The 26,025-nt window shown below is 38.6% G+C and overlaps 1 protein-coding gene across 1 annotated transcript in view; it reads right to left on the bottom strand.

Moving 5' to 3' along the window:
* Pappa2 (pappalysin 2) overlaps positions 1-26,025 on the bottom strand; it is a 249,125-nt gene that overhangs the window by 108,858 nt on the left and 114,242 nt on the right. Inside the window, exons 12-13 of the mRNA XM_050135420.1 lie at positions 13,393-13,528; positions 13,003-13,210 (exon numbers count right to left, since the gene is read on the bottom strand). Coding sequence (XP_049991377.1) covers positions 13,003-13,210; positions 13,393-13,528 — 344 coding nt within the window. The remainder of the gene's footprint in view (positions 1-13,002; positions 13,211-13,392; positions 13,529-26,025) is intronic.

The following is a 26,025-nucleotide window of genomic DNA, read 5'->3' as shown; positions in this document are numbered from 1 at the left end:
CTCTCTCTCTCTCTCTCTCTCTCTCTCTCTCTCTCTCCCTCCCTCCCTCCCTCCCTCTCTTCCTCCTTCTCTCCCTCCTTCCATGTCCCAGTCTTTTATCCCTCTCCCTCCCTCACTCTCACCCCGCCCCGTGTGTGTGTGTGTGTGCGCGCGCGCACGCGCGTGTGCACGCGCGCACTGCATGAACATGAATGTTCAGGTATGCACACCTGTGTGTGTGTGTGCACATTGGAAGGTAAGAGGTAATTTTGGTTGTCCTCCTCTATCATTCTCTGCCTTATTGTCTAATATAGATTCTTCCACTGAATCATAATCTTACCATTTTGTCTATACGGACTGTCCAAGAAACTCTTGAGTTCCACATCCCATGTCTTTACCTAAAATGTTGAGGTTGCAGGCGCACGAATTCATATCTGACATTTTACATGGGTGCTGGGGATTCAAACTCGGGTCCTTGTAATTTCCTAGCAAGCTCTCTTACATACTGAAATACCTCCCAAGCCATTTAAGGTCTTATTACTGATAGATTGTCTCACACTAGATTCGAAGAAATGGATGCTATGTATGAGCTGTCCCCTGAAGTGCCACACATGATTGTAGTGGTATAATAGTTCCAAAGAAGAAAAACTGCGGATACCATCAAAATCGATAAAGACTCAATTTGAACAAGAGACATCTTTTAATTAGAAGAGGTTATAGTTCATCAAACAGCATGGCTGTTTAATCAAAACTAACATATAAAACTAACAAATGCTTTTTATTTGATCAGATATAACTTGTCAAAAGAAAATCTCCATAAAATTAGGGTTGGAGAAGGGTTCTGCTTCTGTCTTTTTAGGAGAATAAAGTTTTCCAGCTAAGGAATCTGAAGACCATTGGGCAAATGAGACATCTGAAGAAAAAGGAGAGATCATCCAGGAAAAAAATGTCTCAAGAAAAAGAATAAATTGGCCTATTGATATATTATATTTCCAACAGGATAAAATTCCACAAATTTTCCCTGATGTTTGTGTCTGTTATTCTCTACAGACATATAATGCAAATGGTCTTTTTGTAGTCCCAGTTTAGTTAAAGAATAAAGCTGGCTTTGGAGTTGGAGGCGGTGCTTTCCTTCTCTAAACCCAAGCATGTTTATTAAAGTAAAATCCAAAATCTCTGTCTCAGTGTAGAAGAGTTGCCTAATATGGGACAGAAGAAAAACATATATTTAAGGACTACTTTATTGTTATTAATATCATAATCCTTTGATTTTATATTAACTCTTTTACAGCTTTTATTAAGGTATAAAATTTATAAGATTAATATATATTTTAATCATATATATACATATATATATCCTGAATGTTTTGTCTATTAATGGTCATATAGAATACTAACTAATTCTAGGAAATAGTTTCATATACCTTTTTGTACATGGTTTCGGGTTTGAGTCTCTATCAGTTTTCAGTAGTGAACCATGGCATGCCTAACAGAGACCTTTGAAGTCTCCAAAAGGAAAATGGGACCCCACAACAATGATTCCTCTAATACTATGATAACACCACTAAACTGAAAAACATCACTTAAGATCTGCATTTGAACTACAAACTGCTCAGAACCATTTCAAAGTGGCTAGCTGAGAACAATTTTGATGATTCAGTCTCAGAGACTACTCTAGCCAGGACTTGAGACAAGCTCTGTATTTTCTCATTACACGGAGACTGGACAACAAATGATAAAGCTACTTCTCCCAAGACTTGACAATTAACTCAAATTTTTCTTTTCAGAATTCCCTAAAGATGCTGTTTCCCCAGACACCAGTAAGAAAATTTAAGAATTTGATATCCACATTCCCAAGAGGTACAGTGGGTAATTTTGGGCCATTCATTGTGTTATAGATATTTGTCATTCTTTAGGGGAGATGGTTACAAGTTGTTATTGGTTATGGCCAGGAGGAAAGTTGAACAAAAGAGATTAGATTCAGAATTCTTGTTTTGGAAAGAAAAAAGGGGAGATACAGATAGGATAAAAGGGTAGATTATTGAATCTACTCTGAAAAGAAAAAAGGGAGGCTGTAGATACAAGAAAATAAAAAGGTAGAGTATTCAATCTACTTTTAAAAAGCAACTACTAATTTTAAATATTTTACATTGGATTGGATTTTTGTATACTGTATACAAATTTTGTATATTGATACAAAATTGAGATCAATCTTGTTAAAACATAGTGTATATGCATTTCTAATATTGTTCAAGGTATTGTACCTATACAGTTCATTTAACAATGTAATACAAATTTCTATCTATCAAAAGTTATTATTATCAACTGTTTAGGATAATAAAGAAATACAGGTTAGTAAATAGTCATCTATTACAATCAAACTTGTAGCCACATTAGGTATATTTTCAAGGTCAAACAGAGATATATTTTAAATAGATAGGTCATCTTCAAACACTTCAGAGGTCCACAGAATATGACATTTAAGATGTTTTAATAGCAGGTTCTTTATTTATGACATGACATATCTGCTCCTGGTAGCACCAATCTACTTCAAAGAAGATGGACATCAAAAAAAAAAAAAAACTCCACATGGAGTTTACTTTCTTTGTATAAAAGTAAGACACTGGGCCAATAATGCCCTTGACTCAACTGCTGACAGTTTACTGTCCTAATTGGACAAGTAGAACACAAAAGAAAGTGACTGTCAAACATTGTCAAGACAAGGTGGGGTAGCCCTTCAGAATACCTGCTTTACAGAAAAGTCTTTTGAATATTCTAGGCCTGTAGGCTGAAGATGGATGCCCCAACATTGCAGAGGAACTTTGGGTAAGTGTCCAGGCAGGGGATGCTTCTGTAATTTCTCACATTTTTTGAAAGTCACTTGCTTGTACTTTCTGCTTACTCAGTTAATATTATTTCCTCCTTGGATCTCTGAGGGAGCTGAAGGCTACATAGTTATACTTACAGTTTTCCTTGTTTACCAGACTCAGAAAAGATACTCACTAAAGAGGTGTAAAGTGTAAAAGGTTGAGAGACATTTAAGGATAATTTAATGATGCAAATTAGAATAGAAAATGAATTAGGTACAACCTTTTGGATTCATAAGATAGAATAGATATGGACTATTTTATCTGAATTTGTCAAATGCAAATGTACTAGATATTGCTGATGCATTTATTGCTTGTATATATTGTATGTAGTTATTGTACTTATTGTATATATTATTTCCTATATTAGTTATAGTCTTTCTTTTTATTTTAGACAAAATTATAGTATTGTATTTGTGTTTTAATAAATAAAGCTTTCCTGAAGATCAGAATGCAGAGTAGCCACTCTAGTCAGTCATACAGGCCAAAGAGTGGTGGCACACCTTTAATCCCAGCAGCCACACTACTTAACCATAGAAGCCAGGCAGTGGTGGTACATAACCTTTATCCCAGCACTAGAGAGGAATATAAGACAGGAGGAGACAGGTCTCAGCTCAGTCTCAGTCTGAGCATTCATGGAGGCAAAATTGCCCATTTGGGTCTGATGTAGAGGTAAGAGCCAGTGGCTGGTTGCTTTGCTTTTCTGATCTTCAGCATAAACCTCAGTATCTGTCTCTGGGTTTTTATTATTTGTACCACACACATGATGACTTTGTGACAAGGAAGTAGAACACACGGAGGCCCCCATCAGACAGTGTTCTGGAATCAGGTGCCAACAATGGGAAGCACTTGTATCATCTTTCCCTGTCAAGTCAACAGATAAGAACCTATTTCTGGCTGATATCTCATCACAGCCTCAAAGAGGAATTATATAAGCATGGTGTAGCCATCTAACTCACAGAAACTGTGAGGCTAACAATATACTAGTATAAACTATGGTAGTAATACCTTAGACAGCGATAGGAAACTGACGCATAAACTAGGCTTTTGAAACTACATTTCCTCTTCCCACATTCCTGCGAATTTTATAGCCAAGAATGGGGTATTCTTTATCAGATTTTTTTTTTCTCTTCTTTAAGAAGGTAGGTTCTTTTTGATTGGGCTAGAATTCTATAGGGCCTGGGTCAAAACTTCTCTTTTCCCAGTAATCTTCAATTCCCTTCATGTTATCTGTAAAATTTTTCTCATCTGGATTATACAGTCACTAGATATCCCCTGAAGCCCAAATAATCTTTTTAGCTCCCTCTTAGTGGCCTGGTCCTCCAAATATTTCCAACTACCTGCATTGCATAGGGCGGTCCTTGACATTACATCACTTCCTCAAAATAACATGCCCAGGTACGTCAGTGCACCCAAAAGATAGGTCCTCTCTGATTATTCTGAGGCCCCTGAAAATTACATTAAATCAAATATACTTTCAAGGAGGGTACCAGATTTCTTGACAATTAGTAAAAATAATTGGTCATTCCTCTTTGTAAATCTTTCCTGATTAGAAATGAATTACATAGAACCTAGTCTTAGTTTTACTGATTTGAAATAAGGTCTTTGTAAGACATATACTTCAAATTTCAATGGAAAAATGATTTCTGGCATATTTTGACACCTAAAATATTCTGGAAGATGAGTATTCTATCTCGTTATACATCCATACATGTATAGACATGCCTATGTCCCAGAGTGAAAAGTTATGCTCACCATAAAAAGGAACTCAATTTGCAGATTGATTCATATTAAGCTTTTCAGCTTTAAGCTTGAAGCAACAATTCTTTTAATTGGAGTATGGAAATAGACATATACATACACATATGCATGTATTCCAGTCCTGAACTGCTACAGAAAACAATACTCCAGTTTTTAAAATGATAAAAAGATGAAAACATAAATAACTTTATTACTTATCTATCTATAATTCATATGCTGAATAGTCAAGTAATAGACAAAATAACTCAGGTTCCCACATGCATATTTATTTGAAAAAATAAAGACTTGATTCAATTTTATATTATAATATTTGTTCTTGATAAATGATAGTTTAAGTTCACTATCATTTTGTCAGTATCTATTACTTGTTTTCTATCTCACTCAGAATGTGTACTCTTTTTTCTTTTTGAGACAGAGTTTCACTGTGTACCCCTGACTTTCCTGGAATTCCCTCTGTAGACCAGACTGGCTTCGAACACAGAGAGCCACCTACCTCTGCCTCCTAAGTGCTGAGATTAAAGGTGTGCACCACAACTGCCAGGCTCAGAATGTGTACTTTTATTACTAAATAAGTTAATGAGGTTTTAATCCTTTATATTTGCCTTGGGTTTATATTGAAAGCATCAAAAGATTAAAATATACAGTTCTAGTTAGTTCAATCTACTTAGAAGTTGCATTGAAAATGGTCATCATATTAAAGTCAATAACCTGAAGGGAATTTTGTCTCAAATGAAAAGTAGAGAGAATTTTTGTTTTTTACTTTTGGCTTTTTTTTTTTTTGCTGTTGTTGTTGTTGTATTTGTGGTTCTTTGGCATTCCTTTTCCTGCCAATAATTACTGTTTCACTGCTCAATTGCAAAGCGATGCTTCATTGCCTTGGTTTGATACCAGACCTGGACTATGAATATTCTCTTTTGCTAGCAAGCTTGACATGATGTTTTCTTCAGTAGAGAACACTAAAACATAGTTCAGGACAAAGGGACTTACCTCTTCCCTATTATATGATATCCTTTCTCTAATTCCTCTGCACTCTATGGGTAGCAATATGTGGGACAGCCCAGAGTACTCACCACTGAGGAAGTTACGTTAATACTCTGTGCACCTCAGCTAGCTTCCTTCAACTTTCCATGGACCCCTATGGGGGTTTCCCATTAAGATCTGTCATTTGTCAATGGTAACCTTCCAGAATCCAAAGGAATCTTGATGGTATCTTTCCAACAAGTCTTAGCAAGTCCTCAGGATGCATTTTGGTAAGAAACTACCTTCCCTGACACTAGTATGCAATGTAAGGAAGTCTCTGATTTCCAGACCCATCCTGGAGAATTTTAGCCAGCTTCTCTGAATCCTTTGTGCTCCAGCTCTATCTTCTGCCATGACAAACAAATCTCAGTTTGAATGGGGACCCTTTCCCAAATTCGTTACTTCCTTAGATATCCTGCCGCCAGTCATAAAACTGCTTCTTTTGTCCAGAGTTTTTCTTGTCCCTCAGGACTTAGTAACTATGTTAAACTGTCCCTGTTTTAATCACTACAACATGGATGGACCCTAGTGGACACAGAATGATACCAGTAATGACACTAGAAGACAAATCCACAAAGATGCAACTTAGGGAACAGTTTGGTTGTTCTCCTGGGCTCCAGGCCCATGCTGACCACCTTGTCAACAGGAATACAATGTAATGGATTGAATGCTGATGTCCCACACAGGTTCATGCGTTTGAACACTTGGTCTCCTATTGGCGACACTGCTTGGGGAGCTTAAAATGATGTGGCCTTATTGAAAGAAGTATGCCATTAGTAATGAGCCTTTTTTAAAGGCTCACACCACTTGTAGTTTATTCTTCTAATTAATGTTTATGGGTCAAGATACGAGCTCCCAGCACCCTGTTCTTGTTGCCATGATTGCCACTTGCTGCCACGTTTCTAATCCACCATCATAGACTTTGATCCCTCTGGAACCATATGCCAACAACAACAAAACCCATCTCTTCTTTTTTCCTTGTCCATGGTGTTTTATCACAGCAACCGATAAGTAACTAATCTATTCCCCATTGCATGGAATGGCATCACAGTATACCAAGCCTTCATTGTGGTAAAAAGTTGACCCAAACTGTTGGTTTTGTTTGTTTGTCTGTTTGGTTGATTTTTTGTTTCTTTGAGACAGGGTTTCTTTGTGTAACTTTGGTGCCTGTCCTAGAACTAGCTCTTGTAGACCAGGCTGTCCTTGAACTCACAGAGATCTGTCTTCCTCTGCCTCCCAAGTTCTGGGATTAAAGGTGTGTGCCACCACCGTCCAGTCCAAACTGGTGCTTTAAGGACCTAAGTGGATGTTCTATGTATGAATCTTAGGCATCCATGACTAGGCATGTCACAACAGAAAAATAAGAGTGCACAGAGAACTCAGGAGAAACCCCTCCCTCACACGTTCAGGAAACATGGTGCTAACTGGCAAAGGACAAATACTAACAAAATCCAGATGTGGTTCTACAGGGTCAACAGTGAGAGTAGATCTAGAGAGGCGAACCAACAGACTACCACAAAATGAATAAAAATAAAGGTGGGAAATGCTGAGCATCTTCCATGGTGCTTCTCCATCTTGGTGTCACCATGTCCTACAAATTCTATCAACATTGCTTTCAGTCATGCAACAAGATACTATAAAGCATTGTCCCAGCTTCCTGTTGAAATAGCAACAACACAGGAGAATGTGAAAGTCTTGTTAACAACCCAAACCAAAACTAGAGTCATTGGGCATTTCCTCTCCGTCAAAGCACAAGCTGGAATTCAATGCGGAAACATCATTGGCAGTTAAAGCATATACTTCTTGATTTGTTGTTGTTTTGCTCTGCTTTGTGTTTTAAGGAGGAAGTGGATAAGAACTGTATTAAAGGAAAATCCACATTTTTTTTTCATTCTTTTGCATTTTCTGCTCTACTGAAAGAGGTGAAGAGAGCGCAACGGCAGAGCACTTGCCTGGCATGTGCTAGGCCCTGGTTCAATGTCAAAGGCCACAAAAACATAAAAAAGAAACCAGAAAAGGTTAAAAGAGTTAAACAAGTCATCTTTTATTTCTTACCTGCCCTGCCCTAAAGACAAGATAACTGAGTGCTGCTTTCTATTGATCAGAGCTCTGTTCTTTGCCCATCATACACATCAACAACACCCTCTACTTGCATAGGTCAAACCTCCAGGTATGGAAGTTCAAACACTTCATAGTAAGTGGAGGCATTAAACCACTGATGGGTGCCTTTGAATGCTAGGGAATAAATGGTCTAAAGGCAAGATACTATAGCTTCCTAAAGGCAACTCAAGGCTTAAGTTCAGTTGATGATTTTCAGAATAAAATCTTGGCATGCGTTGACATAGTACTACTGTCTTTGTAAACAGTACAATGAAGCAATGAGCCCTGGGCTTATTGGCAGTGAAGATAAAGAAAGGTTGAAAATGAAAGAGAGACAAATATTTATCAAACAAATGCAAACAGAGTGAAAACAGGAACGGAAATTTTAATTCCAGACAAAGTAGATTTCAAAGCCAAAAGCAGGAGAACCAAAGGTTTGGCAGGAGGTAGGGGCTTAACAAAGACCAAACGGTCCTAAGAAGCCACACACCTAATTATGAAACATCAAATTAGAGAGAGCAAACACTGCTGGAAAGTCAAGGAAAACAGAAAGAAGAACAGTTGTTTGGAAGATTTGTACTAACTTGTCACCTACTGTAGGACAAGCGGAGAGAGAAACCTAGGCAAGCTGAAGGGAGAGTCCAAGCTGCAGAGAGATGAACAGGGTTTTCAATGCTGTCAGCAATGTTAGGCCATGACTGTGGAAATGGTATGTCTTATGTCCAGACTTTCCGTACAGGGGATCCTGAGGATATGCTGTCATGAAGGATCAGAGGGGTTGCAATCAATTTTTCTACTGTATCCATGTTACTGGAAGAACAAATGTCCCACTGTAGGGGAAGTACCACACTCAACAGCGATTCCTGCTTAATGATAAATTTTCCTAGTGCTCACCTCGTGAATTTCCAAAGTTCCGATCCTCAACATTTTAATCCACTCATATAGACAGCAGAACAATGCCAACTCCCATTATGTGAACAAAAAGATGGTTTTGTTTCCCAAGGTCATTTACACAGTCCAAATGAAAGATTTGCGGTCCATCTGATTCTCATGCACGTGACAGGCTACATGAGACTTTTATCTAAGATGTAGCTGAAAAGAGTAGAACAAGAGTGGTCTGAATGCTTACTGACAGTTCATAGCCCAAAGAGGGCTATAGCTAAGCCTCAAGACTTATGGGCTCTGGATCCGTAGAGGAAGATGGAAGAGTCAGAGTCTGGGCAGCCATCATAATGTGAAATGAGACTAAGAGACTTCAAGCCAGCAGGCATTCCCTCTCTCTATTTTTGCATCTTCCTTCCTTCCTTCCTTCCTTCCTTCCTTCCTTCCTTCCTTCCTTTCCTTCCTTCCTTTCCTTCCTTCCTTCCTTTTTTCCTTCCTTCCTTTCTAAAACTTTGCATTATCTAAAGCATTCCCAATGCTTTAATTCTTCATTGCATTTTCTCTTGATTATACCTCATCCTGGAATCACGTAGACAGCTTTACAGTGGGTTTTTTTTTTTAACTTGGATGCCTTGTAGACATGACAGACTTAACTTGATCCAACTATAAGATTTCAAGGTCTTTTACCAACTTTGTCTATGACCTTGACTTCTATTCCAAACAAACAGTACAGCTGTTCACCTACAAGAAAACCCAAGTGGCCCATATGTCTTCATTTAAAATATTCTTTCTTATGCCTCTACCTTCCCACTTCTGGGATTAGAGGGCTGTGCTACCATGCCATGTATATGGAGTCCTAGAGATAAAACTTGGACTTATTGATGCTAAGCCAGCACTATATCAGGCAAACTACATTCCACATTCACCCTATTGTTGATTCTTTAAAAATGTAACAAGTATTTGCGTTGCTTTCCAATGATGTTTCTTAATTTAATTCCACTACACATTATGCCATTAGATTCTTAGTGCTAAACTCAGGTTTTCATTTTAATAAGAGTTTTTATGGTTTGTTTTTCTGTACTTTTGGTTTTTCAGTGGGATACAGAGAAAAAATTACTGTGTACATAGAAAAAATATTAAATGTCACCATTGAGCCAGACTCTGGACTTTTGGATTTCAACTGAGATTCGATGCATCAATCAAATTGAATAAAGCTATAGTGTAGGAGAGACAGGTTATGGATCATTAATAGTCAAATACAGAATAGGTGACACATCTTATATTCTAGGCATCTATCAGCTCTCCCTTGTCCATGTAAGTACTAATGGAATTTAGGTCATGAAGAGTAAAAAGGAGGTAGCTAGAAATTCCTTTTATGATAGTTAGAATTTGAGGGTTTCATGTGATGGGGTATCTACATATACAGCAATGACTGATGTAATTCTGCCACCAAAGCCTTCTATTTTATAAGTACATAAGAATTTAAAACATATTCATGATAAAAAATACATGAGACTCTTTAGGTTTCCTGTGTATAAAAATTTACTATATCATACTGGCTGCGAAGGAAAAGCCAATTTCCATGGCTCCTGTCAGTCACATGTGGTTTGGAAATGTTTATGCATTCCAGATGTACTCAGTGTAAACTAGAGAATCATATCCTATTTCCACTGGCTTGCGTGCACGCATATAAAACTTGTTTTTCTCACAGTGCCACATGAAAATACATGGAGAACGAGCCTCAGTGATCACAATTAATTAACTTCCTTCTTGAACTTTCACAGCTATGATGCTGAAGGCAATTCTGGTCCTTCATGTTTACAGAGACTGTAACTTCTGCTCTGTAGCTTTTCTTGTTCAATTCTGTTCCATAGAGCATGGCAAACCAAATGCTGTGTAACGTCAGTTTCTCCTACCTCCTGTGTATGGGGCACTCTGCTAGGGACTAACAACACTCAGCAGGACTTCCAGTGCAGGGAACCCCGAGTTCAGTGTGAAAGAGCACCCCGTAAACAGATCATTCCCACAAAATGAGGTGGCCCCTTTCGTACAGCTCATGTTATATATTATGACTTATAGAAACAGTGAAGAAGTTGGACAGAGCTTCACAGAATGGGCATTCTGACGACGAAGTCTGAGATGACAAGGGCTGGACAGCATTCCAAAGAGCAGGAACATTGTGTGCACAGACTCATAAAGAGCACATGATTTGAGGACCAGGAAGAAATGCTGTGTGGCTTCAGGGCAGACATAGAGCCAATCCAGAAGATAATTTGAAAATACAGGAGGAAGAGTTGAGGATTTTGAAAGACTATATTTGAATCATATGCATTTGTGTTAAGGTTTGAGGGTATCTTCTCACTAAGAAGACGTAAAAATCATGGATGAGCGAGCTAATGACACAATGTCCAACATCCAGACTGTCTCTTGCTGTGTGCTGCTTCCTGACACTTAACGCAGTACCTGGAATCTAGTTAATGCTCAATTAACACTAGCCACAGTCACTGCAAATAGTACATGGACTCTCAGATGTCCCAGGTATTTGTATCTTTATACAAACTCTCTCCTTGATTACCAGCTAGACTTGTTGAGCAATTTTTGGTACATAAAATACATTAGAAGTAGTGAGCTGTCACTCCCATCATTAGGTTATAAAAATGATGTGGCTTCCCTCTTGGGAAATTTCTGTAATATTTTCCACCTCTGGGCCTCTTTTTCTTTTGGATAATTAGCTACCATGTCTAAGACACTCAAACAGTTTATGGGGAGTCTTACATGAAGCAAACTGACTCACACTAGCATGGGATGGCCCATTCTTCATATCTATTGGAGTATATCTTCTGAGGCTAGCAGTTGCTATAGCAATGGACTCGGAAGTGAATCCCCCAACTTCCTTCGAACCCTCTCTGAAGAGAGCCTAAGCCTAAAACACCTCTCTGAAGTGCATCTAGATTTATCACCCACACAAACCGTGCCATATCAAAATGTTGATTCACTACATTTTGGTATGGTTTGCTATCCAGCAATAGCAAAACAGTGTATTCTACTGGTATTATCAACTCTGTAATGATCTCAGGTATGGTTCGTGGTATACCTGGAAGGGATATGCAGGTACTGAAGGGCTCTCTAATAGGCCAAAACATGGTAAACACAGACCCAAGAATGACAAAAGTGGCACCAACAGGTTTTGCATTTTACCCTTCGCTCCCTTGCTAAAATCCATTAGATTACATTCCAAAAGCTAGCCCCCAAGGTCCATTCCCTTGTTTGGCCACTGATTCATTCCTAAGACAAAACACCAAGGTCCAACAATCAAATCTGAGTATTTGGCTAACACATCCAATGAGGACTTACCATCTCACTATAGGACAGACTTCTCAATTTTCTCCTTAAAAAAAAAAAAAAAAAAAAAAAAAAACCTCCAGAGAACAACAATTTAAAAAATGCCTGCTCTTGCTGCTGCTACTGTTGCTTGCTGTCTGCCTTTGCATCTTTCCCACCCTGCTTGTTCCACTGTGGGGGCTAATCAATATCCTTTGTGCTGAGGACTTGATGTCTGGATGTGTCCTGTACCAACTCTTGGGGGGCTAATCTCCCTTATATACTGTATGAGATGATGGAACATTGCTTGGAACCCCAGCTTTTGTGACTAGGTTCTGAGTCACCTAGCAGGTGGTCCCACTTCTCTCTCTGAGGAAATGCATCTGTTACTCTTTGGTTCCACTAACCTATTAGACTACTGATAGAACCTTCTATCCATACTGCAGCACAGATTGTTTAATTCAAGGTGTTCCCTACTCCAAAGGTGGGTATAGGAATACTCTGAAGTATAACCCTTCTTCTAGCTGCTGAAAAGAATCCAGGGACCCTCATCTGTCTCGATGAAGAAAATCACAAATGTCTGCAGAAAGGTACATGCAGTTAGTATATTCCCAACGTCCATATGTGACCCTAAATGATTATGTGACGTGCCACCTTAGCAAGCACTTCTTAAATTTTCTGTATATACTGTCCAGGTGGGAACTAGTGGATAAATATAGATTGCTTGAGGAACATTGAGTTTTTGGCACAAAACTTTTGGCAGTTTATATAACAATGTTGATTTAAAGTCAGTGCCTTTATATGTAAAAAAGATGTTAAGACTGTGTAAAGATGTTAATATTTACCAAAAAGAAAATGTTATACTCAACTAAGGAAAGAAAAAATCTGAAAACCCAAATTTGACTTCTACGTTATTTCTTGCTTGATTCTTCAGTCTTTTTTGGTAGTTCTTAAATCCTCTTCAGCTAATGATTAAGCAACTGCTATACAGCACTATGAGCCTAAATAGTAGCAGTATGTTATAGTCATAGAGAGTTGGGAGAAGGGGAGACGTTAGAAGCTAGCTCTGTACCTCTGTCCCTGATGCCTTTGCTCTGGGATGCAGTTACTGGGAGCTGAAGAACTGGTGTGGGAGGATGTCCTTAGAGCCACTGCTGAGATACCCACCAATGGGGATGACAAATTCAGCAGCACGGAGGAGGTGTGGTGGGGGTAGACATTCGCATGGTGGCTCACATTGATAACCAGGGGATTGTGTTGACACGACAGTTCATAGGCTCCTGCGGAGAAATAAGGTGATAAGCACTGTGCTGAGCCATTCGCTTAGAACCATGTAGCACCTGTTTATCCTTTCTCTATGTAACATGCAAAGCCACAGACATTTCAGAGGTCAACATTAGACTGATTCCTAGGTCTACTGGAATAACCCTGAGCAACTCTAAAGAAATAATTCTCAACTCACCAAGCGAGTGGTTGCTTCCACTGACATCAACCAGGTAGACGGTCACTGTCGGCTGCTGATGCTTCCCAGGGGCCAGGCCATCAGATGCCAAGAAAAGGAAAAGTGCCGCTGCAACTCCTGGTCTAGCAAAACACACCTAGGTATAAGCACATGTATCGTGAGCGATAGGTTTCCACAGGCAATCGGGGGATATGCCCATCTTATCTCTGTCATTCTTGAGCACTTTGAATGTAAGAACCTTGTTCTCCTTTGCAATGGAAAACATGGAGGAAGCACAGCAGCAGCCAAGGTGACAGCAAACAGCAAGATGAGGCCCCTGAGATGGAAGATCATTGGTAGCTTCTGAGCATCCTTTCTTGAAACCATGCCGTTCTGCTGTTTTATTCATTACAGTTTGTTCTTGTTTGCTTGCTTGTTTTTTGAGACAAATTCTCATGTAGATCAGGCCACACTCAAATTCACTGTTTTCCCAAAGATGATACGGAACTCCTGGTTATCCTGCCTCCACACTTCAAGTACTGGGATTACAAGCGTGAAATACCCTGCCTGGCTTGATGTTGTCTTTTTTAATTTCTCAAGAGAGCACTGGTAGAGGTAATAATCCTTTATATACTAATCAATACCCCTTCTACATTAAAGGGAAAGAAATAGACAGAATGACTAATGAACCAACATCCGTAAAAAAGATAGTTTCTTCTGATCTGTCCCAGGATGAGACTAGGTACCAATTATCCTCCCAGTCTCCCTGCCTCCTAACTCCTTTCTCAGATCCTAGGATGCTGGGAGAGAGGCGGTAGTGGTTTGAGTGAGAATGGCCTCACAGGCTCATATGTTTGGATGTTCATTTACCCAGTTGGGAGGTGTGGCACTGTTGGAGAAAATGTGACACTGTGGAATAGATGAAACGTGACATATATGTACATATGTATATGCATGTATGTGGGGGGGGGCGCATGTGCAACGCGCTCAGACTGTGTAATGTTACTTGTATGTATGTCTTCAGGGATATCCGCTGTGGCTTTTTCTTGGGTTCTGAGCGTGATGTCGTCCCAGTATAGACCATAGTACATCTAATTGGCAGGGACCTCCTCTGGAAAAGACTAAAAACATGTTTTCCATTTTAACAAGAATTCTTGTTGTCCACAGACTCAGTTCTCCTGAGTGCTGGCAGCACGCTTCCAGGGCTCACTAGCATTGCTGTCTTAATTCGAGTGATTTAACGATTTTCAGTGGTCCAGGCAGCACAGCTCTCCCTTCGTCCTCCCCACCTTTGCAGGAAATTCCAGCCACGCTCCCTTCACACAGTGTCTCCCCTACTCTTTCTTCATTTCCCTTCTTTGAAGTAATAAATATTCCTTCATAACTTCAAAAACATCCAGTCACACAAGTTACAGCTTCTAAAATGAAAATGAAGTCTTCTATCCCTGGATGGCCAAGGGCTAGACATAAAACCATCCCAAGGAAGCCAAGAGTCTAACTCAGAGCTCTTGACCCCAGTAGCAAATGACATCAAAGCCTCCTGGGACCTCCCCATAGCCTCTTCCTTTCCATATACCACAACAGAGACCTGCGACTGGAAGACAGCTCATTTCCTCAGCCAGAAACAAGAAGGCCTCAGAACCCGAGAGTGGGGTGGCTTCAGCGAAACACAGAGCATCTCAGTCTTCCACCCATCCCAAACTAGGTAGCAGAGGTAGGATTTATGGTGGGTGTGGGCTTTTCTGTCCCGAGGGTCCATACCCAAACCTTCCAATGCCGTTTGCATCTCTTAACAACGTAGACTTCTGTTCTGTGGCAGTTTGAATACCAAGTCACTGTGAAACTTCAAGCCTGTTCCAATGGCAGTGCCTCCATGCCATGCTCAGTAGGCGGAGGTTACAGCACATTTCCAGGCCACAGCTTAAGCAGGAAAACCACAGGTGAGACTTATAAGGGACACACAGGCAGAGAACTTTGGGTTACACAGGCAGAGAGACGGGGTGATTGGTTCCTGAGAGGCTGTATCTTGGACATTTCCCCCTCACAGAGACACAGGAAAGATAGGTGAGCTTAATTTTCAAATGGAGCCCGAGTATATCTCACAGCAGCAACTACAAGCATAGAAAGCACATGTTTTACCTCACAGCTATTTGCACATCAATAGCAGAGATCAGTCTGAATCTCTACATATAAGAATTATCTATCTGAGTTCACATAAGAAGAAAGCAAGATTCACTGGAGAGATGAAGTGAGACAGAGACAGAGACATGGAGAGAGGCTGAGATTCTCTGACAAAGAAAGAGAACTTGGCAGATGCCCTGTGTTTGCCTCTTAGATACGCCTTTGCTACCTATATAAACATAAGCGATCTACCTCTGCCTGAAGCTGGGGTTCCTCATTCCCAAAGGCAGTAATAGAGAGATTACTTATATCATATGGATACAAGGTAGATCAAGTGATATCAAACAAAAGCAGACAAGATAACACCTATGAACATTAAGGGTTCAATCAACCACTCGTCTTTTCCCAAAGAAATACACCTCATTCAGTGTTTGCAATGAGCACAACAACAGAAGGAATAAAAATTTAAAGTTAAGGATATATTATACAGAAAATTATGCTCTTCCAAATGTACAATCCGAAAATATCCGACGTGCTTTTATAAACTGAGCCACAGGAATGTGAACAGGTTCTCCATATTTGTTTGGGTTCCATAGGCCTTCTCAGTGTTTGAGTTCTTGATACATTCGGCATAGGTCACGTGCCATGTATGAGTTCTATAAAACTAATTGAACTTGGCTCTTGCAAAGATGAAAAACAACAGCTAAACTCCAGAAAGAAGCTAACATCTTTCAGAAATATGAACAATTTTCAAATGTAACGATTGCTTTCAAAGCAGAGGAACATGAAAAGAATTTGTCACAAAGAACATAGAGGCAACGAGAAAACAAAGTAGAGAGAGCATCAGCAGGTACATGGGCAGATGGGCTCATAAGAGAGAGAGGCCCGAAGGTGGATGCCGTGAGGTAAGTAGATGGAAGAAGAATAGTGCAGAGAGAGGTGGGAGAGCAAGACAGAAGACTGAGACAGGTTCTGACAGAGGGATATAGGCCGGTGCTGATGAGAGGGAGGGACAGAGACAGGAGACGGAGAGGCAGTATAGCTGCTTTTTACTCAGTGACTGCATGTGAACTCCCAAATTTAACCCCAGTCACTGGCCACTGAAGGAGAATTAAGATCGAGAGACACCATCTCTAATTAGAATTGTAGAACCTACCAGGCGGTGGTGGCACACGTCTTTAATCTTAATATTCGGGAGGCAGAGGCAGGCAGAACTCTGTGAGTCTGGTCTACAAAAGCAGTTCTAGGACAGGCTCCAAAGCTACAGAGAAACCTTGTCTCAAAAAATCAAAAAAAAAAAAAATACCTGTAGAACCCATCTCCAGACTGCCTACTAGGCATAGATGCAAAGTACACTCAAACCAAATATTTCAATATACAGGTAACCCTTTGGGGTGGTCACTGAACAGTAGATCCTGAAACTTAAGAAGAACATTTAAAATGCTTCTGGCTAACTCCTGGCTTTTCCCCACACCATTTCATCTATTCTCCTCAATGGCACCTCTCCAAAGGGAAAATGGATGCCGTGGGTCAGAAGAAAGCAGGCAGGTACCTCCTGCTATTTGAACAGCAGGAGAACATGTTTTCTTGGAGCCCTCACCAAACTCAGCAGACTTTTATGCTTACAGGAGATTTTTAATAGGGTATCTTCAGTACATAAAAGTTTGCTTGTGGAATGCAAACCAAGTTTTTCCCCAGGAATGGTACACAGAAGGATGGTAGCTTTCCCAATTTTCCAATCTAAAGCACTTCTAGTTTAAGATAAGTGGGGATGATAGATGCTCCCCCAAATGTATTTTTAGGACTCCCTCCCCATCTATGAAGTCAAATGAACATGAAAACATCAAAGCTTCCAACAGTTTTAGGGATCGGAGAGGTACCTTTAAAAGTCACTTGCAGTTTAACAAGGACCCACCCAAACTCAGAATACAATTATTCTACTATTGGCTGAAACCATGTGTGATTTTGTAGGTGAAAATTCTCAAACATTCATGACTTCAGGCGAGTCATTCTAAGAATTTTGTCATCAGAAGCTTTGACAAGGCAGAGATTAGCTCTGAGCTGCAAATGAGCTTTCCTGGAGCTTATGTCTAATCAAGGAAGGGGCTTACTTAGTTGACGACTAAACTCTAAACAGTGAGTTTTCCAGACTTTTGAGCTCATTACACTTCCTCCTCATGTCTAGGCTCCTCTTCCTCTTGGTATTGATCAGACCCTAAACGAGGTCCCGCTTTATTCCTCTACAGAGCTATAGACTATAACCACAGTGAATTTATACACTGCCATTTCTATAAGAGCTGGAGTAACTTATCATTATGTGTAATTGCTCCCATGGCTCCCGCAGTTCTTGGTTAGACTTTCAAAATGTAAGCTTTGGCAAGCCTATGGAAGAAGCTAAGATCTGCTCAGATGACCAGCGCACTTCCATCTAGATCATCTCTTTAAGTTCATTTTAGACAAGGCCTTGGCCTTGGTGAAGACTGGACTAGACAGACTTATGGGGCTTCAAAGGAGGAGCAGGAAGGGACAGAACCACATCTGTAGCAGTTGCTGGCACGGTGTGGCTCCCACATCACCTCCTTTATGACTGTGACACTCACTACAAAGTAATGTCTCTCTAGAAACTGCCCCTTTGGTGACCTCCTCATACAGGGCCATGCCACTTTCTTGGAGAATGAGTGGGAAGGGCAGGAAGCGCGTGTCAAGCAACATTTGCTAATACTGAGTAATAGAGCGAAATTACTCTGAAAGGTCTTCCCAGCTTTCACATGATTCTGACACTCTTTTCAGGCCACTCCCACAGACTAATCCTAGTTCCTATACTCCCCAGCACACTGACACCAACAAGAGTCCTCAGCAGACTTTCTGCATATAGATTTTCATCTCAAACCCTGAATCCTAGGAAACATCCCACCAAAGATAAAGCCTGAATATAAGGAAAGGGGTCACAGAATACAGGTAGAAACCGTCCTTATAGAATCCAGATAGAAATAATCCTCTTGGAAACCGAAACGAGGGAAGGGATGGAAGCATGGGCCAGGTGGCAAGTGTTCATTCTTCATTAGAAACAATGGATTCTCCAGATATTTACAGAGCTTAGAGTTTGTGAGGTTGCACTGCTTGTGACAAGCAAATGTTTTCCTATAAAAACAGTTGAATTCTAGATTAGCAACAATTAAATAGGAAAGGGGAAATAAAGTTTTGCCCTCTAGAGGTAAACAGGAAGGTGGGACTTCCCTTTTAGAGCACTAGCTTAGCTTTAGAAGGAAGTGAAAATCATATACACATAGTCATCTTTGTTCTTTTGGGATCCCTAAGGCATGCAGGAATCCACACAACTGAAAAGTTTCTTCTGAAGACAATTGTTTTTCATAAATTTCCATTATACACAGAGAAGTAATTCCAATGCTCTTCAGGAAACTCCGTCCTATTAAGCACAAAATCCTGTTAGTGAGTTTCCACTTGATGAACTGGGAGTAGATTTGAACCATTCTGATCATCAGCTGTTTCACTGTTGAGATAACAATCCTCTTTAGCAGCAATTTTCAGACTTCAAAGTGCATGAAAGCTGCCTAGGACCTGGCTACAATGCAAACAACATGGATGCAAGCTGCCGAGGAACTGGTCACAAGGCAAATTCTCAGTTACTAGAACAGAGGCTCCAGCTTTCTGACAAAGTTTCTGGGAACAAGCATACTTCCTGGGCTGAGGCTTTGATAATACCCCCAGGAAGCTTTTTCCTCGGCCTTGGCCATTAGCAGCCCAGGGTTAGACTATCCTTTGTCCTATTACCTCCCTTTAAAAAAATTCACTATCAAGTTTACACGTATATGCAAGTTGGAATCAATCATGTAAATACATGAAAGGAAGTTTCAAAAGGAACCTGATACCCAGAGAGATGGCATGTTTCCAGAAGTTACTTGTTGGAGTAAGTAATAGCAGAGGTTACAATTCATTCTCTGTAGTGCTCGTCTTCTTCCAATTCCTAAAGCCCCTACTAATCTATTGTTCGGTCTTTAGCGTAGACTGAAAAGTCAGATCACCGCTAAATGTTCCCACACACTCACTTAGAATCCTATGAGCTTTACTTTAACCAAATGTTCCAAGTAGTATTCGGCCCCAGTGCCTTATATGTAAGTACTTTTTACTTTTGGTCAAACAATGACATATGCACAGCTTCCAGGATAGTTGAAATAATTTCCAAATAACAAATTAGCATCTGGCTGGCTTTTAAAAAGGCTGAAGGCTTGTCATATGTCACAAAACCAAACAACAAGGATACAGGATGTACGCTTAACTTTAAATATCTGACACACAATAAATTTTGTGTTTTCGTATGCCCAAACAATACATGAAAATATTGATGTTAAATATTAGTTGCTGCTTATCTAAAACCTAAATTCAACTAGAAAGTTCATTTTCCCCCCAGCTCAGTGTTAGGAAGATAAATGCCCTTAACTAGGCTTGTCTGTGGTGACTGTTTCATAGTGTATCAAAATATTTCAGGGTATTCTGTGAGTATAATCAAACTGTATTTGTCAGTAACTTAAAAACAAGAATTTATCAAACTGAAATTAAGGACTGTACTATAAGCAGAACAAAAAATAGAGAGAAAAAGAACAAGTAATCAGGAACACAAAACCAAAGTGAGAAGGATGAACAAATTTTGTAGATATGTGTGTAGCTAGAAAGAGAAAACTAAGAATAATTGACATTTTTTGACAAATTAATGCAGAGTAAGAATTCTTATTATGGATTGGCCCTTAATTCCTAAATGAATAAAAACTTACCATTTAAGGATTTACTAATAAAACATAGGGCCAAAGGGAGGAGAAAAAACACCCTCTATTAATATCCCAGCTGGCACAATAAAAAGTCTTATGCTCTGAAAAATCAATGTTGTAAACAAATACAATTATAAAAAAAAGTCTAAGGTTATAAAAACAAGTCATAAAGTATTACAAAATTCTTAGAATCAAATGGGAACAAGAGGTCTATACATCAAGATTTATGGGACACAATTAAAGTAGTAATTATAAATAGAAAGAAAAATTACCCACCACCAAAAATAAAATAACCAAGCTAGGCATCGGAAACCTAAAGTCAGAATATCAGTGTAAGTCCAGAGAATCAAGGCAGAAAAAAAAGTGATAGCAATAAAAAAGAAGTCAATGAAGTAGAGAAAAGAAGCATAAGAAGTAAGATGAGCAAGACAGAGTACTGTTCCTGAAGACTCCAGAAAGGTGGACAAATCTCACATATAATTAAGGCAATGTCCAAAAATATGTATCTCTAAAGGCAGGGTAAGTATGGCCAGAAGTGGAAAAGCAATAAAAGCACAGTAGGAACCGGAATCAGCACTACATTTGAATATGTAGAATAAATCAGCAATTTCCCAGAAACATCCAATAACCCAAAGATGGAAAAGAAATGAAACATGGAACATATTTTTAAAATTCAAAAAAAATCAAATCAATTAAAATCTTCCACCAAATAAGCCCTGAACTGAGGTTCTTTTGTTAGCTTTTGTTTTTGTTTTTAGGTGTGCTCTTGTGAATTTTGAGGGAAGAAGTAATCCTCGTTTTACACAGTTTCCAAACATAAAAAATGGGGGAAAATCATACTACCACTTTCATGAAACATTAGCAAACTGAATATTCAAAAGGAAATATATAAATGAATTCCATACACAAATGTATTATAAATGTCAAAAATAAAACCTGCCAATAAAATTTCATATAAAACCAGCATCTAAGTTCCCTTCACAAAGAAAAAAATGTTTTGATGTCTCAAACATTGTCTGTTTGGTTCAACAGAACAGTGACACAAAGGGCAGAATCACAAGGCTACATTTTGAAGATTATACAGAAAAAAGAAATGTTTCATGAGTAATGAACTTCAATTTTTAAGACAAATGTGCAAAAAATGGCAAAGGGGAATATGTACAGCCAACTTAAATTCATAATAATGCAGATAGTGAGTTGGTGTAATGAACAGGAAAACAGACCAATTAAACGCAATGTAAGATTGCAAAACAGACCTAGGAGTTGATATACACCTGGTGCCATGCTATAAAACAAGACGAGAATCAACATTACGGTGGATACCATTAGAGAAATTGGCTTGTCACATTTCTTTAAAAGTAGTATGAATCGTACACTATATGCAAAAAAAAAGTATGCTAAAAGGCGACAGTCTGAAAGGCAAAGCTAAAACTTTAACATAAGAAAATGAAAAATATCATTCTAACCAAAGGGAGAAAAATGAATGAATTCACCTATACTGTGAACTAAAGAGAAAACACTAAAGGATCAGCAATTGTTGCATAATGGGATGGTCTACTTCATGATAGTAAGGAAAAAATTTTAAAAGTGGCAAAAGTAAGAAATCTTGTTTATTCCACTTGGGGTGAACTAAGCTAGGGTGAATGATAGGTCCAGGCCACAGGACTAATTCACACTGTCTAATAATTGCTCAGCAGAGATGTGATGTGGGAGTCCCCTCTGTGTGCTATGATTGCCATTAATGAATAAAGAAACTGCCTTGGCCTGTTGATAGGACAGAACTTCAGTAGGCAAGGAAAACCAGACTGGATGCTGGGAGAAGGAAGATGGAGAGAGATGTCATGATCCGATGCCAGAGATAGATGTACTGAAACTTTGCTGGTAGGCCACAACCTTATGGTGATATACAGATTAATAGAAATGGGTTAAATTAAGAGCTAGTTTCAGGAAAGGCACCAAAAACTACAGGGAAACACTGTCTTGAAGATAAAAAAAAAAAAAAAAGATGTACAAGTTAGCCAAAAAGAAGCTAGAGCTAATGGGCTAAGCAGTGTTTTAATTAATATAGTTTCTGTGTGGTTATTTTGGTTCTGGGCAGCCAGGATAAACAAGTGGCCTCCTTCTATAGAGATGAAGCCTGTGTTTGCATGTTTGCTAACATCCCTATGCACTTTTCCCAAACACCTGGCCCATTCATCTAGCCACACTCTTCATTTATAAATCACTATTGCTGTGGGATATTGGTCTATACCCTGTCAATTATATTTTAAATAAACACTGATTGGCCAGTAGCCAGGTAGGAAGTATATATAGGTGGACAACCAGACAGGAAGTAGAGATGGGTCAATGAGAACAGGATAATTCTGGGTAGAAGACACAGTCCTAGCTCAGACACAGAAGCAGCAAGATGTGACTACCCCGCTGAAAAAGGTACTGAGCCATGTGGCTAACATATACTAGAATAATGGGCTAATACGAGAGTTAATAAGAGGCCTGAGCTAATGGGCCAATCAGTTTATAGTTAATGTAGACCTCTGTGTGATTTCTTTGGGACTTAACGATTGTGGGAACCGGGCAGGACAGAAATCCGGAAAACACACTATAATTGATGTGTTTTGCTATTTGAAGAAATAAAAATGAAATTCAGCATTGTAATTTTTCACTGGAGATCTTTGGGTTTTTAAATGGAGATTACATGAACTTTCAAGATTTAGTGTGAGAATCGCATGAGATTCTCTCTCCCTGCAGAACAAGTCCACACTCATGTAGTCAAGCTGTCTCATCGTGTTAGCTAGTGCTCTTCTTCACATAGTTCTTTCCTATTTCTTTTCATATTTACTCCTAATTATTTTGTCACTTTCACTTCATAAGATGTTTTCTTCAGTCATACCTTTTATTGGTAGCTGCTGAAATTCAGAAACACACTCATTTCTTCTTAATCTCTTAAAAACCGGTGTTACATGAGATTATTTTTAGGTTGTTCTTGCATGTTGATTCAATCTGTGAGAAAATGAAATTTTCCTCTTCCATGTTTTACATTTAGCTTTTTTCATATCTCATAAAGTATAAAGGAAGAGTCTAACTTCACTGAATTCATGTCCAGAGAAAAGAAACTAATAATAATTTAGTAGAAAATACTGGATCTTTTTCTATTCTTTTTAATTTTTATTTTGTTTATCTTATTTCTCTAATATTATTTCATAAGGGAGGAACTTTGATTACTAATTTTATATCTTTTTAAATATTGCGTGGATTTTTAAAGATATAAAATTCCTTGCAAGCATTAGGGCCATAAGGCCATACGCCCTATGGCTTTAACCTTCAAACTTTCACACAGTTGCCAGTACCATTCCACTCAAAATGTTTACTAATCTTCATCATAAAGCCTTCTTTGACTTATGGATTGAGTTTTTTTTAATGATTTTGGTTTTGTTTATTGAGACAGAATCTTCCTTAAAATGGCCTGACACCTAGCTGAGACACGTTGTCTTACACCAATAATCCCAGTACTCAGGAGACAGAGACAACATAGCTGGCTGACCCACAGATTATTTAGTAATATTACTTAATTGCAAAAACAACTGTGGATTTTTAAGATAATTTGTTATTCCCATTTAGCTTAGTTTACTGAGGTTAAAAAAACCCTACTTTGTATGATTTTAATCATAAATATATTGAGACTTGTTTTATAGTGTTCTAGTTTGGAGAATACTATGTATTATTTTCAGTTATTGAGTGTAATGTTTCTATAAATATCAACTAGATTACAATATATGATAATTATTTTGAAATCTTATGTATTTTTCCTGATTTGTTTTTAATCTTTTTATTGTATAAATTATTAAGGAGGTGAGGAAAATTTCAGCTATAATGAATTATAAGTATGGCAGTGTCTCCATCAAGTCTGTCAAATTCTCAGTTCACTTATTTTGAGGATAAAATATTAAGTACTTAATTTTCTTACAATGTTGCCAGTTTTCTTCACAAATTCAACACCTATCATTTTATTATCACAATACATAATTATTTTGTGCTTATAATTTTTATGCTTTTAATTTTTATCTCCTTGTTTTATATTTAAAGTGTGTATATTGTAAACAGTATATAATCTAAAAATTATAATCTGTATTTTCATGACTTTCTGAAACAACTTCTACTTAATAAAAGAAATTACTTAGTTGAATTTAAGCTCATCATCTTGGTTTTTGTTTTCCTCTTGGGTAAATCTTGTTGGTTCTTGTTTCTCTTTCTCTGCCTTCTTGTTGGAGAATTAAGTAATTTTTATTCCATTTCGTATTTTGACATTTTACCTACAACTACTTGTATATATGTGTACTTTCCTGATTGCTCTAAAGATTATAAGGTACATATCTAACTTGCTCCAGTCTTTATTCAAAAACATCACTATCTCAAGGTTAATGTAGCAGGAGTCCTTTGGGATAACATGGAGTGTTCTTATGACCGTATCAATGATGTATAGTTTCTCTTTTTATCCACTCATTTTTCCTTCCCTGCTGTCCCACAGAAGCTTATTTCTAAGCCACTGTCTAATAAATCTCCTGAACACTGAATTCTATCTTGGCGTTTGCTCTCTAGAGAGTCCATATGGCAAATCAAAGAATGGCTGTGGATTTTTTTTCCACCATTGGAAACCTCCTTTGATGTGATTTTCACTCAGACTCTAGCCAATCAGTCTTTTCAGTCTTTCAAAGATGAAGTACTTGCCTCAATCTCTGGCCTCTGCCACCTCTTCTTTGCCAGCACAAGTCACAATCCTTGTCCACTTTTGTCCTGTGTCCTGAGTACATCGAATACTCCCAAATGGTGAGCTCTAACACCCCATCACCGAACATTTTTGAACAGCAAAAGGAGGCTTTTTTTCCCAGCTTGGGACATAGGTACACATTGCTTCTCTCAAAAGCTAGATAATTCACAAGACAGACAAATCGTTAAATAGAAATAGAACAGTGAAGGATGCAGACATTCTGGAACATGGGTGCAATGAGGAGAAAGTGTGACTGTGGTATCTAGGGATTGGGAGCAAAAGTCATGAAAGACTCCGATTTGTAATGAAAACAATCCTTGAGTTAAATCTTCAGAGGGAATTGTGTATTTATTGGAGAGACAAAGAAGAGGAGTCGTTACCAGAGAAGAAAAATTATAAAACTTCTGTCTGGAAGTTATAGATACATGAAAATTCTGGCAAGTTCTTATACTGAAAGCATTCTGTTACAACCAAAAAGAGTAAAGCTGTATGTGCATGTGTATGGAGAGATATGGAAGGTGAGATTAATAGGAAAATTCAGCTTAGGAGATAAAGCTCATGAGCTCTATACCATAAACTAATGCTCATGATAAAACTAAGCTAAACATCTCATGTTTAATCAGGATATTTTAAGTTTGTGTTGTATTTTATTGAATTTGTAGCACTTGTTTTAGGATACTCTGTTTCCACAATATGAGTGCAAATGCTACCACTGCCATATATGTAACTACAGGCCAAAAATGGTAATTCACTCATTCTCTAGTTCTCCCAACATACAAATACATTGTTCATATGGGACAGTGTTTATTATGTAGATGTTGGGATGGGAAATATGGCTCAGTCATGAATGTGTTTGCTGAACAAACATGAGGACTTGAATTTGGATCCCCTGGACCTATGTGAAGAGCTGGGTATGTCTGTGCACATCTGTAATTCAATCACAGAGGAAAGAGAAAAACCCTGTAACTCACTGGCCAGCAAGAA

This window comes from Alexandromys fortis, unplaced genomic scaffold (genome assembly GCF_014885135.2).
Source record: "Alexandromys fortis isolate MF-2015 unplaced genomic scaffold, M_Fortis_MF-2015_v1.1 scaffold_21, whole genome shotgun sequence".
In the NCBI taxonomy this organism is placed as follows: Eukaryota; Metazoa; Chordata; class Mammalia; order Rodentia; family Cricetidae; genus Alexandromys; species Alexandromys fortis.
Note: the sequence above shows the minus strand (reverse complement) of the source record. Positions and strands in the feature narration are given on the sequence as shown.